This window comes from Metarhizium acridum (assembly GCF_019434415.1).
Source record: "Metarhizium acridum strain ARSEF 324 chromosome Unknown scaffold_31, whole genome shotgun sequence".
In the NCBI taxonomy this organism is placed as follows: Eukaryota; Fungi; Ascomycota; class Sordariomycetes; order Hypocreales; family Clavicipitaceae; genus Metarhizium; species Metarhizium acridum.
The window spans coordinates 1,498,636-1,511,621 of record NW_027094018.1 but is presented as its reverse complement, the minus strand read 5'-3'; the positions used below and the strand labels follow the sequence as shown (position 1 = coordinate 1,511,621).

At 48.0% G+C, this 12,986-nt stretch overlaps 6 protein-coding genes across 6 annotated transcripts; 2 read left to right on the top strand and 4 right to left on the bottom strand.

Moving 5' to 3' along the window:
* Positions 1 to 360: 360 nt before the first annotated feature.
* Positions 361 to 4,007, top strand: FIG4_1 (phosphatidylinositol-3,5-bisphosphate 5-phosphatase; the record flags this gene model as incomplete). Its single annotated transcript, XM_007817443.2, has 3 exons — positions 361 to 1,921; positions 1,983 to 2,083; positions 2,148 to 4,007. Exons 1-3 carry the CDS (start codon positions 967 to 969, stop codon positions 4,005 to 4,007), a joined length of 2,916 nt encoding a protein of 971 aa, XP_007815634.2. The 5' UTR covers positions 361 to 966.
* A 94-nt stretch (positions 4,008 to 4,101) lies between these two features.
* On the bottom strand, positions 4,102 to 4,818 carry J3458_005301 (uncharacterized protein; the record flags this gene model as incomplete). The annotated part of the gene is made up of 2 exons (XM_066118730.1): positions 4,102 to 4,458; positions 4,519 to 4,818. 2 exons carry the CDS (start codon positions 4,816 to 4,818, stop codon positions 4,102 to 4,104), a joined length of 657 nt encoding a protein of 218 aa, XP_065976251.1.
* A 207-nt stretch (positions 4,819 to 5,025) lies between these two features.
* J3458_005300 (uncharacterized protein) lies at positions 5,026 to 5,992 on the bottom strand (the record flags this gene model as incomplete). The annotated part of the gene is made up of 3 exons (XM_066118729.1): positions 5,026 to 5,426; positions 5,503 to 5,734; positions 5,798 to 5,992. The coding sequence occupies 3 exons, from the start codon at positions 5,990 to 5,992 to the stop codon at positions 5,026 to 5,028; spliced, it is 828 nt and encodes a 275-aa protein (XP_065976250.1).
* Positions 5,993 to 6,221: 229 nt separating this feature from the next.
* CCA1_1 (CCA tRNA nucleotidyltransferase, mitochondrial) lies at positions 6,222 to 8,466 on the bottom strand. The gene is made up of 3 exons (XM_066118728.1): positions 7,565 to 8,466; positions 6,873 to 7,424; positions 6,222 to 6,804 (listed from the first exon to the last, which is right to left on the bottom strand). The coding sequence occupies exons 1-3, from the start codon at positions 8,400 to 8,402 to the stop codon at positions 6,545 to 6,547; spliced, it is 1,650 nt and encodes a 549-aa protein (XP_065976249.1). The 5' UTR covers positions 8,403 to 8,466; the 3' UTR covers positions 6,222 to 6,544.
* Positions 8,467 to 9,023: 557 nt separating this feature from the next.
* On the top strand, positions 9,024 to 10,619 carry J3458_005298 (uncharacterized protein). The gene is made up of 2 exons (XM_066118727.1): positions 9,024 to 9,368; positions 9,521 to 10,619. Exons 1-2 carry the CDS (start codon positions 9,245 to 9,247, stop codon positions 9,661 to 9,663), a joined length of 267 nt encoding a protein of 88 aa, XP_065976248.1. The 5' UTR covers positions 9,024 to 9,244; the 3' UTR covers positions 9,664 to 10,619.
* SYF1_1 (pre-mRNA-splicing factor syf1) lies at positions 9,042 to 12,636 on the bottom strand. Its single transcript, XM_007817445.2, has 3 exons — positions 12,478 to 12,636; positions 12,240 to 12,410; positions 9,042 to 12,193 (listed from the first exon to the last, which is right to left on the bottom strand). Exons 1-3 carry the CDS (start codon positions 12,523 to 12,525, stop codon positions 9,962 to 9,964), a joined length of 2,451 nt encoding a protein of 816 aa, XP_007815636.1. The 5' UTR covers positions 12,526 to 12,636; the 3' UTR covers positions 9,042 to 9,961.
* Between the last annotated feature and the right edge of the window lie 350 nt (positions 12,637 to 12,986).

Here is a 12,986-nt window from a genome sequence, read left to right as displayed (position 1 = left end):
GTACGTTGATACTCGGCCCTCAGCCCGAGCTCGTACTTTGTCGAGCAGGCCAAGTACTTACACATGTAGGTATATGTTCCTCAAGTGCCATGCCTACTAGGTACCTACCTAGGTGGCAGCCAACCTTAGAAGCCACCATAGCGCGCCAAGGGGTTTTCTGGTGACTGTCCTCTGACTATCATCTATCACAAGACAGCTAGCTATCAGAATTTTCTACTCAATACATAAGACTTCTAATAGCTGGTGACAATTTAGGACCTGTCTTGTAATAGTTGTGCTGTCACCAGAAACAGGGCCGCGCGCGTAGAGGTAGCCCCACTGTTGCTCAGTACATCCAAGCTACCTTAACACATAGCCTCAAGCCCTCTTAAATACATATAAATAAAGTAACCTTAAGTATACCTTAATTAATAGGTACTTTTATTATCCTATTATTTCTAATTATATAATGTACCTTTAAGTATAAGGCTTCTTATTAGCCAGAACCCCACTTCAATACATCCAACGCACCTTCATAACACAGTCAAAGGGATCGTCGGTGGCGTCTATCATATTAGACAACATTGAACATTGCCCGAATGACCTTGTCAACTGCCAATCGCCCGTCTGGTGGGGTGGGTACCACTAGACTAACTGGCTTCTAAGGTCAACTGGTTGGCTGCCACCTACTATAACTTACCTATAGGTACTTAAGTACCTAGTACCTGAGTACTTAAACCGCCATACATTCCCTGGCTTGACATCACTTCGCACTTGACCCTCTGCTTAAGTCCTTCCCGACCAAAGCAACCAGCCACTTCCGGTCGAAATACTTTCGATACTGATCTGTATTTAGTCTGATACGTCTGATATCCCTGGAAGTTTCTTTGGGCCAGGATGCATTTTTGTACACTTTATTGAACACAACCACAACTGCGCAACTAGGACGTACACGTCCAGGAGATGAGCTGTATCTAGAAATCAACGATGTCTAGCCGCAAGGCTGGGGAGGGGAGCACCGGCTCATCTCTGCCGGTAGCTGGTGACCGACACCAGAAGTCCCCCGCCTTCCCACAGTTGCAGAACAGCGAAGAAACAGACCTGTTCACTGGTAATGGCGAGCAACAAGACAGAATACATGTCGAATTGGACAACGATGACCAACCTGCCGCACCACAGCCCGTCGGGAGGGCATCTAGCCGAATCTCCCCAGACTTTGTCCCGGTTACAGCCGGTAACAATTCTGAAAGTGGACGAGTTTTCTCCCATTTTGCGCATAAGATGCACAAATTCAACCTCTACGAGACGGCAAGCCGCTACTATGTTGTTGGCGTCGACGTCAGCGAGAAACGATATCGTATTCTCAAAATCGACCGGACTACTGAGGGTGCAGAACTCAACATGACGGATGACAAAATTTCCTACAGTCTGAAAGAAATAAACCAGCTCTTGGACATGATCGATGATGGAAACAGGGGTACAGGCGGCATTAAACTGCGGTGTACTAGTTGGGGAATTATTGGATTCATCAAATTCACAGGACCGTATTACATGCTCTTCATCACTAAGAAGAGTACCGTGGCCATGGTAGGCGGTCACTATATATATCAAGTTGAGGGTACGGAGCTGATTGCTTTGACTCCCGGGAAATCGAAGGCAGATTCCCGTAACACGGAGGAGCAGAGGTTTCTCAGCATTTTGAACAACCTGGACTTAACTAAGTCGTTCTACTATAGCTACTCTTACGACATTACGAGGACACTTCAGCACAATATTATGAGAGAAAGGTCGGCTCTGAATAAGGGTGTGATGCCGTCTTCCGATGACGATCCCAATACCATGTTCATCTGGAATTCTTACCTGCTCAAACCTGCGGTAAAGGTGCTTCAAGCTGCCTATGATTGGTGTCGACCAATCATACATGGATATGTTGACCAAGCAGGTGAGCCATTGCCATCCCTTTCTCTCGTTCTACTTGTTATTGCCATGCTAACGCTATAAAGCCCTCTCCATCTATGGCCGAACTGCCCACATTACTGTCATTGCGAGGCGATCGAGATACTTTGCAGGGGCTCGGTTTCTTAAACGTGGTGCAAATGACTTAGTATGTTGCCTTGACCCATTCCCAACTTCCCAAAGTGGCATGATACTTAACGTTCAACATCTAGGGCTACGTCGCCAACGATGTAGAAACTGAACAGATAGTTTCCGAGTCTCTCACGACATCGTTCCATTCTCCTGGACCGCGGCTGTACTGTAGTCCGCAATATACTTCCTATGTTCAACATCGTGGTAGTATTCCTCTCTACTGGACCCAGGACAGCACAGGGGTGACACCAAAACCACCCATAGAACTCAATCTCGTGGATCCTTTTTATGGTGCTGCCGCGTTGCACTTTGATGACTTATTCCGTCGATACGGCGCCCCTGTATATGTCGTCAACCTAATTAAATCCAAGGAACGCCAACCGAGAGAATCCAAGCTCCTAGAAGAATATACTAATTCCATCAACTACCTTAACCAATTTCTTCCTCCGGGGAAACAGATCATTCATAAGGCTTGGGACATGAGCCGCGCGTCGAAAGTTCGGGGTGGGGATGTGATTGGTAACTTGGAACTTATTGCAGACTCAGTAGTCTCCACGACGGGTTTCTTCCAAAATGGCGACGGTCAAATTAGCCCAATGTCGGCTCAAAATGGAGTGGCGAGAACAAATTGTATTGACTGTCTTGACAGAACCAATGCAGCTCAGTTCGTCATAGGAAAGCGTGCATTGGGGTATCAACTTCATGCCCTGGGGATTCTAAAGGATACGACTGTCAATTACGATACAGACGCAGTCAACCTTTTTACACATATGTGGCATGACCATGGCGATACGATTGCAGTCCAGTATGGTGGTTCTCAGCTCGTGAACACCATGGAAACTTACCGAAAGATAAACCAGTGGACGAGTCACTCGCGGGATATGATTGAAAGTTTTAAGCGTTACTATAACAACTCGTTTCTGGATAGCCAGCGTCAAGAAGCGTACAATTTGTTCCTGGGAAATTACGTCTTCTCTCATAGCCAGCCTTTGTTATGGGAACTGACTACAGACTACTATCTACACCATACAAAACCACGAGATTGGTCAGTCATGAAACCTTGCAATTACATCAACTGGTACACTCCATCTCACTTGCGTGAGAGGACAATCCCGAGGCTTGCGAAACTTCCAGCCTGTGTTGCAAGCCTTCCTGTTGAGGCAGTCGATGACTATTGGCTGGAGTATTACAGACCAGCATCACTCTCGTCCTTTCCAAAAATGCTCGCCTACAAGATGAACTCTACCATAAAATACATTCCTCTGAAGTCAACTCAAGACGGCCGCTATGACCTCAGCCCTTTCCGAGTACGGGCTGAGACTGATACAGATTCTGACAAGCGCAAGATGAAAAGGGAAGGTGTCCACAGCCCGTTGACGTCTTCCCAGATCCAGCAGTTTGAAGATGTGACTTCTTCAGTCAAATCTGGAAGAACGGCAGCGAGGGGTATGTCCTTCCAGCGCTGGCTTCAGCCCGTACAGGAGAAGGCTGCTGAGCAAGGTTCCATGCCCGGAAGCAACGACGACGGTCGGCCAAAACGTGAGAAGATGAAGCCGAGTGCCCTTGAAAAATCTAAGGCTGCCCAATGGACGTTCACGAAAGCTGTCCATGACTCCCTAAACCCATCAGTAAGAGAACAGGAGGCGGAGGACTATGATCGATACATACGCCACCCACAGAACCTTCCGCTTGTTGTGTCGAACGACACGCCTGCGGGTGTTGATTCGTCCGAATATAAAGAATATATCAACGGCAGTTGGCGTGAACAAGGCCTCATGGTCATTGGAATAGATGAGGAAGTGAATGTCTATGGTGAACTTCTGAAAGTAGGTGAGAATCCGCTTACCGTAACAGAAGAAGACTCAACCAAGAAGAGATATAAAGCTTACAGGAAGTGGCTTCATGGAAAATCATTTTTCAAGCAACAGCCATTGGATTGATGGATAACCTCCGGGGTCTGATTTCGGTGTTTTAGGCACAGAGCTGTGAACAAGAGCACTCGAGGACATGCTAGTTGATAGCATAATCATACTGCTATTGCATTAAAATGTCTTGTACTCGGCGATCACGTGAAAATGCGGCTCTTAAAGTTCCATTTGTCTCCGATGCATTATTCTGTGCGAAGAATCGTACCAACGCTGCCGCTTGAAGGATGCGGGACTTGAAAAGAGGCATGCTCCCCTCATGGGTTGACTGAGAGGCCTCATTGTTCATGTTTAGCCAACAGACGCTAAGAATCCGAAGTATTTGCTCCACACGTTTTGTGTTGGATATTCTGGGCCAGCAGTTGGTTATGATAACTATTAGGGCTTCGGCCGCGGATGTTAACACTCCAGGGTGGTCTGCACCAAACGGATCACACATGACAGATTCAATGACGTCCAAAAGGTCCTGTAAGAAATCGTCGTTGTCAGAGGCATTGGATGTTGTAGGGAATATTGTGAGACTTACTTTCAGGTGTTTAATGGAGAATATTCCGAGGCAAGAAACCACTTTTGCTACAGATTGCATCAAGACGTCGACTACAGATATATAGTCCGCCGCATGGCGGAACCCTTCTAGTATGCCATCACGGACTATCAGATCTAAAATGCGCCGTCTATTGGCGTTATGAGAATCTCCACTAGTGGTTGCCAGCTGCAGCGCGGCCGTGTATCCCAGCTTTAACAGAGTCAACGAGTCCTTTTCTGGCGTCACAGTTGGCAGAAGAAGTAACGTGGGTAGGATCGTGCGCTCAAAAAGCTGGTCCATTCCGGTGGTATATATCGCGGATGATGGGCATTTTGCCAGGAACGAGATAATCGCCTTGAGCCCTCTTTCTCTAGCGGATATTTCGTGGCTTTCCGCCAAGTTAATCAGTGCTGGCACGAAGCGATGCCAGTGTTTTCCGATATCAGGCCCCTTGTATGATTGAACTTGTCAGCGACTTAAACAACAGCAGTGCAGGGTGCGACGAGATCAAAAAGAGCAAAGGCCGCAGACCTCGGTCATCTCGATGGCCCAATTCAGCACCGCGGCAGCATTCTCATACTCTGCTAAATCCAACGCAGCTACAGATCCGGACGCTCTGGGATTGGCTGAAGGGTCACCACCAGTTGGTGACGAAAGAATTAGTCGGACATGTTGGTTTAAAACAGGCCCGATGATAAAGTTGGTAAGTCCCTGTCCGGAAAGTTGTAAAGATAGAATTCTTTGCGCGAGACGAGCCGCAGTTTCGGTTGTCCATAAATCGCCAGGGTCTGCATAAGCTGTGACAGCTACCAGAGTAGAAGTGGGAAGTCTAAGATTCTTCAACCTATGCAGCAGCACGACTAGTGAAGCCAGCGCAGCTTCAGCTTGGATGGCGGTGTATTGTTTGTCTTTTTGTATAGATTTATCAGCAAGATATAGACGACTAGCATTGATAGTCAAAACTGAATTCCCCATCGTACTCACGTAGTGTACCTCTGTTCCATAGGACCTGCGATGCCAAAGTCTGAGTAAGGTTGTCATAGAGCAGCGAGTCAGAACTGTTCATAGAGAAATTTAGGCTTTCAGGTTGGCCCATATCTAGTGGGATGCTTTCAATGTCATGAACACCAATGTCCGCTTCTCCGGAGCTGCATTTGGCGGTTGCTGGCTGCAGAACAAGGCAGGCAAAAATTTGTAGTAGCATGTCAAGGCGGGCCTGGTGCCATCCATATATTAGTAAACTAATGTTCCTGTGAAGCGTTAGGTCCTTGAGCTATACCTCGTTACTGAAAACTTTGGGGAAATTCTTCACTGCTTGAACTATCGTCGTCTGAGCCAAGATGCTCACATCACACGGAGCAACTGTGGCGGCCTCAAGCCTGACGCTGGGCAGTAGCACAACAGCAGCCAATTTTTCAAATCCGAGCTCTTTCAATCGAGCTATGTTTTCTTTTCCTAGGCATACTTCGTCCATTGCAAATCAAGTGCAAATAAGCGAGAAGACAATGGTTTAAAACAGAGATGTGAGGTCAGCTTTGCAGGTGCACGAGAGGACTGTGAGGGTGGGGTGGGTGATCCGTGCTTCCACATTGCGGTTGTGGAGCGGCCTGCCACTGGAGCCCCTCCCTCACTTCCCATCATGCATACCTACCTAGGTAGGTAGCTTTCAGAAGTTCAGAAGACTTGTTATCCCTCTTCGACGAATGCGAAATATCCCGGTGACTAGCTTCTCGTTTTAGACCGTGTTGCCTTGGGAAATTTATCAATGCTCAAATATGCGGAATCGAACTTGACCGATGTCCGTCAACATCACGCCCAGACATCTTTGGGCCGGGACATGCATGACCCGTTTCAGCAGAAACCGCAACTACAAAGTCCAACTGTATGCACAGTCATATTTGCGTACCAGGCGATTTTCGTAATAGCGCGCATTCGCCAACGGCCGACGTTCACTGCATCTATGCTACTGTTCACATCATTTCTCACTGTAGTTATATCGTTACCCATTGGCGCTTAGTCATTATCTCTATCGAGGGACACCCAGCTCATCACGCTGTCGTTGAATCTCTTCGATAGCGCCCCTTGGGTCTGTCTCCTGAGGATTCCGAAATTGCCACGCTAGGCATAAATCAAGAGCTTTACCCGTCCATTTTCCAGGCTTCACGCCAAGAGCCATAGCTAGAGAGCGGCCGTCAAGAAGCCTCTTTATGGCTGGAGCATCGTATACATCAAGCTCAATGATTAGATCGAGGAATTTCTGCCACCCAGTCATGAAATTATCCTTTTCTATTGACACAAATCAGTGTTAGTGTGTACGTGTCAATGATTAGAGCTTGCCCCACGACTATGCTCACCTGTATCAAGTTCTGTCCACGCATCCTGGCTTTCCATAGCCTCTACAAGCAGAGCGCTCAGTACCTGGAGAGTCCATGGTCCTCCATAAGAGTCCCATCTACGAATGGCCATTCCCAGCGTATCTCTTGCGAGAACTGCCCCTTCCTCATTACACAATGACGTTTTCATGCGTATGATTTCTCGTCGATTCCGGTAGCTGCCCGTCATTATGTCCACAAGTTTATTAGGCGCCTTGAAACCCTCACGAGCAGCCACAGCTGGCGGAGGTAAGACATTTGCCTTCCGAACGTTGTTGAGCGGGGGTTCTACAACCATCCAGGGGCTGAGGGCGGCCAGAATCCAGGCTACATAGTTGGCTTCACCGGGCCTAATTAGAAGCTCGCCGAGAGAGCCTGGGCTCCGTCTTCGTACGAGGCTATCAAGGCATTTGTAGGCAACGTGCCATCGCGAAGAGTCTGGTCTTGTTGTGGATTTTGAAGAGAAATCTGTAAAAACTGCGTGATACAGGCATAGTTGGTCTATGAGCTCCAGGGCAGACCGTGGGTTATTTCCTTCGGTCTCATGTCAGTGATTTCGTTACTTCTCCGGAGGTGCATATCAGACGTGGCATGGCGGACACTATGTCCTCGCACCGAAAGCCTAGTTGAGGGCCGGGGAGGGGGGCTTACAGTGAGTAAAGCCCTTTGCCTACCTTTCAACATTTTTTCGAGCTCTGTACCAACCCTTTCTCGGCTGATTTTCACCTGCAGGGCATCCAAGACCTCGGGATGTGACATAACCTTCCTGGTTTCCTCCTCGATTGAGAACCCCAGCCGACTTGCGAAACGCACCAGACGTAAGACGCGGAGTGGATCGTCTTTGAATGTTTCCAGAGGGTTCAGTGGCGTCCGCAAGACTTTAGCCGTCAAATCACGCATCCCACCCGTAAAATCCTCTATCTCGTCGGTGTGTATGTTGTAGAAGAACGCGTTTATGGTCGCATCCCGTCTTAGTGCATCTTCTTCGGCTGTGCCAAATTCAACGGTCGGATTGCGACTGTCCTCTGCGTATGTCTCTTTTCTCAGGTTTACTAGATCCAAGTCGAGGCCGAAAATACGGACCATGGCAGTCTCTAGGTGCTTCGATTTGTCTGGGTTCTTTGAGATGTTGTGAAGATTGCCAATATCATCGGGTTTGATTGCGTGTATTCTGCTTGCCTTTTCTGTACTGCAGTACTCACGCATTCTTTGTGCAAAGTCAAATCCGGTCATCGCATTTATGGCAACATCTATATCATGAGATTCGATACCTAGAAGCTTGTCCCGAACCCAACCTCCCGCCCAGCGAACAATCACGGGTTGTATCGTAAGTTTGGAGTCGTTGATGGATTGTGATACGTCCAGGAGGAGCCGTCGAAGTCGGTCCTCTTGCGTATTGAGCTGTATAACGGGTCTCATTTTGGCAGGGAAGTTGTCGTAAAGAAACTGGTGGAGCTTTCTCTTGCTCATCCCCGGCCAGAAGCTCGGTCGACGGCCGATGTGTAGCAGCATAAAAGGGTTTGCCCTTCTTGAGACAGGGTTGGGTTAAATGTACATGTGCGTGATACTAGCTTAGTCTGCTGGGGTTGCGGATTAAATCGACTTTTCGAATATTGCTTGCGGTCGGGGCTCCAGTTTTGGTTGCTTGGGGGGTCGTCCCCTTTAGTGGTGGGTCGCCTAAGCAATCCGTCATGCCACAATGTCTAGGGTAGGCGGATGCATGTACAACAAGCACACTCACTTCCAGTTTCATTGTTCCTTTCCTTTTTCCCTTATTTGTGAAATAAGGGGGGGTTTCCCAGTGAGTCTGCCCGCCTGTGGTAAGACGGGGGACAGCACTTGAGGCCATATCAGTGATCAAAAAGATACTGGCTAGGAATCAAATCTGCCGCAAACATCATACCAGCCATTCTCCCCAGCATATTGCACGGGGCACGGACGCCGACCCCCCCAGCCTCTATCAAGGGGAAGTAAATATAAGGCGTGTTATAACACCAGGCATCGTTGAAATGCCATGCCAGCCAATTACAGCCGTGACAAAAGCCATGACGTCAGGGATGGGTAGGCCTGGCCAATGCATCAAGGGTGGCCACGCTACACCATGTTGCAACCTGCGTAGAGAGATTGCCATAGGTCGAACCATTAGAATAGGCACGCCAGTCTGCGGGGTAGGGATAGAATTGACTAGATCGGCTCATCATCTGCCCAGTACTTGGCCAGAATAGGGGTATAAAGCCAACACTGACAAGCCCTCGACACTTCCAAAGTCACAGTTTGTCACGCAACCAAATACAAGGCAGTCAGCTCAACGCATCACACCAGAATATGCAAGCGGCCTTAAGCGTGAAGCAGTAATGAACCAGGACAAACAGCATCGGGAGTCCCAATCGCAGCAAACAGATAACATCCCGGTGATGTTGACTGAATCACCTGCTGCAGGAGACGTTAAACAAGATCGAAGGCTCAGCGATGAATGGGGTCCGTATCACCTATCTAAGCAAAATACAGACGGCCCAGTCACAGAATAACCCAAGGGCACAATATACCACTGCCCCATGTCTAAACAATAACACCGAAATCACCAGCTCTCCCGTCTCATCAGCAACAACAGAAATGCTAAATTTAAACAGATGCCTCCAAGGTTCCCCCGAGCCGATTTCAAAAACGCAAAGGCTCCATATACGCAACGCCAAATTCCCGAGACGGTCACATTGACAGAAACTATGCCGAAAAATACCACGCGAAAATCGCTGAGATGAAGCGTGGCAAATAACACGAACAAAAACACAAATTTCGCAGTACAAGCCTCAATGAAAGTGGCTAAACGGCTAGACGAACCCCATCATTATCCTGACAGGATACAAAACCACCCAGAAATGGTCTTGCTAGCGTCGTGCCCTCCCATTGACTGCAGAGGATACGAGGGAGGGCCTTATGACAAAAAAGGAAAAAAAAAGGCTGGGACTAAAAAAAAAGAAAAAAACAGCAGATAAGTGAGAGCCGAAAGCAAGCTCAGAGGGGATGTGGAGATGAAAAACGAAGATCATAAGAGATAGCTCACGCGCGGGATATCAATCATCGATGCCGTCTATATCAATCGCATCTGGATTTGCAGGTGAATCTTGTTGATTAGTTGCCCCCGCTGGAGTCCCGCTACTCGCTGCCACAAAGCCATGCATTGCCGAAGATTGCCTGACAGGTTCGGCCGTAGCACCAGTGTGTTGATCACGATGATCTGAATCCCGTTGACTCCGAGCGAGGGCCTGTGATGCAATGAAGTTGACATCGGTATTGTACTGAGCTTGGACGCTTCTCTTGATGCGGAGCATCTCCTTGAATGTATCTTCGTTCCCGTGTTGGACCTCAAATTGTTCCCACCTCGCCCAAAAGTCGGCATTTGTTCGGGGGTCGCAGAATTGTGACGCATGTCCATAAATTGCACGCGCTCTGTCAATCTCGCCCAATCGCTTCTCCATATCCGCAAACTTTAGGCACATCTCCTTAGCTTCGGTATCTGGCAATGCGGAAATGGCCCTTTCATAGATGGGCCGAGTAGATGATAAACCAAAATTGGAAGCAGATTTGGTAATGTAGAAATTGAACATATCCGCACGGTCTTCATCCCCGACTGCCCTCGTGGCTCTCTCATATATCCGCATGGCATGTCGTGCAAGACCCCGCTCCTCTTCCAAGTTTCCATACATCAAGTAAATGGTCTTGGCAAACTTAGGGGGGCAGTCTTCGACAGCTTGCTCGAAGAGATCTCGAAGCCGCTCGATACCTATCCTCCGATCTACGGCTTTCGTCAGGTACAGATTCCAGAGCTCGAAGGCGACTGGGTAGCTGAATAAGTCTAAGCCCCGCTCATAAATCTTGAATGACTCCTCGTAATACTTGTGCTCCTCTAAAAGAGTTGCGTAGTTGACGACCGTTTGTGGTGTTGCGATTCGAAGTTCAAAAATGCGTTCATAGACTCGTTTTACTTCGCTCAAAGTCGAGACACTTTCTACGAGATCCACGTAGAAACTCCAAAGTTTCCAACTCTTATGGACTCTTTGTTGCGCTGAGAGTGCCTCGTCAAAGTAGTCGACTGTGGATCGCTTGGGGGCTTGGACAGCTTTTGACATGATTCGAACGGCTTCATCAAACTTCTCATTCCGAAGTTCCATTTCTGCCCATTCAATCCACATGTCAGCCAACTCTGCAACGGATTTAAAGGGAACCTTGACCGCTTTCTCCATGATTATGCGGGCGTTTCTTAAATCCCCCCCTTGTTCATAGAAGCGTGCATAGCTCGCCCAAAGTTTATAAAACGAGCCAACGGCTCGTTTGGGGTGGATAGAAGCAATAGCATCCGCATATGTGCGCACAACTTCTTGTTTATTGTCCCCCCATAAAGCCACTCGTTTCTCCCACTCTGAGACAAGATTTGGATTCTGGCGAAGTAGCACATCGTTCACTAAAAATGGCCGTCGGTCCATTAGATGCTCGAACCGCATCATTCGCACATCCAATTCGAAGTCTGCATCTTCATCTTCCACTCCCATGTCGGTCCGATTCGCTGCGCTTTCCATAAGCGCTTTAATGATGGACTCTTCGAACTCGGTGTATGATTCGAATATTAACGCAAAGTCGCGGACTGTCATGACGGTTGTTATGCCCTGTTCGAAAGCATCTCGTGCTCGCTCGAAGCTGCCTTTCCGGATCCAGTAGGTGGCTAGACCCACCCAAAGCTTGCCTCTCTGATCGGGAAACCGAGTGATTCCGCTTCTGATGATACTTTCAACGTCGATACCCGATTCATAATTCACTTCAATCTCAGAGGCATGATCTACAAGAAGATCCACCATTTCACTCCAAAGTTCGTAGTGGCCTTTCCCAGTCTTGCTCGCGAATCGGACGTTGTTGAGGAGGTTGACATAGCTTATTGCAGCTTCGGTATACGAACCCGATTCGATTAGAAGTTCGATGAAATCTTCCGCCTCTTCAGGATGCACCTGAATATATCGCCGCCAAACTTTGACTGCAGTGTCACCCGACGCAGCATTTGAGAATGGTACATACAAGGCCCATATTCGATTATGTTGCGTGATTGGTAGCGCCCTCAACGCGCGGTCGAAAGTTCGTCTTACGAGAGTGATTGCTGGTTGTTTGATAAGAAACTGAAGATACATCTCCCATATTCGAGGCATTTTATTGAGAAGTATAAGTGCCTTTTCAAATAACGCGTTGACTTTATTGTATTCGGATGCGAAGATAGCGGGGTTCAATTTTGACACATGCTCGGTACGGAAGGCGAGATACTGCGATGGTTAGTTCATTATCTTCATGATACATTTCAGACCTTACCATTTTCCAGAGCTTGTATGATCGCGGCAACTGGGCGCATGCACGAGCCATGACAAAGTTCTGTTGTGAAAGTGTCCCATGACGAGATTTAAAATCAATGTAGACCAGCCAAGGTTTGATGCTAGCTGGGTCACCTGCCACGTCTTGCTCGTATATAAAATCCTCGTTTGACTTGGCCTTGGTCAGCGGAATTATCCTGTGAACAAACCTGCCAACGGACTGGGCAGGATGTACTCACTACAATTGGGAGACGAGATGTGGACTCCATCTCAGCCGAAACAGCCATTTTGGTGCTACGCCCTCAAAGTAGACCTTTCGCGAATGTTGAGCGATGAAAGACTTCTCAAAGGTTGGGTAAAGCTGTCATGGTTAAAAAAAATAGTGCTGCTAAGGTCAGGGTCCAGTTGAATAGGATCATGCATTCAGCTGATCCCTCCTCCAATGCTGCGTACCAGGTGGTAGTTATCCATACGCGAATTTATGTCCTAAAGTGGGGAATTATGCGCTTAACCAGATAAGTTTTCCCCTGTGGTGGCTTACAAGTGACAATGTGACATAATACTACCCGACCCAAAACAAGTCGAGCAAGCAGGCCCACTGCACCAGTTCAACACTCATAAGCAAGCAAGCATCTTGTTTGACAATTGTCTGTTAACCACAGCATAGCTTTTTGCCACTCCTCTTTCACTTTTCAGCATGTCTGGTGCTTCTGTATTATTTCACCGTTCCAAAAAACTAGAAAAGAGT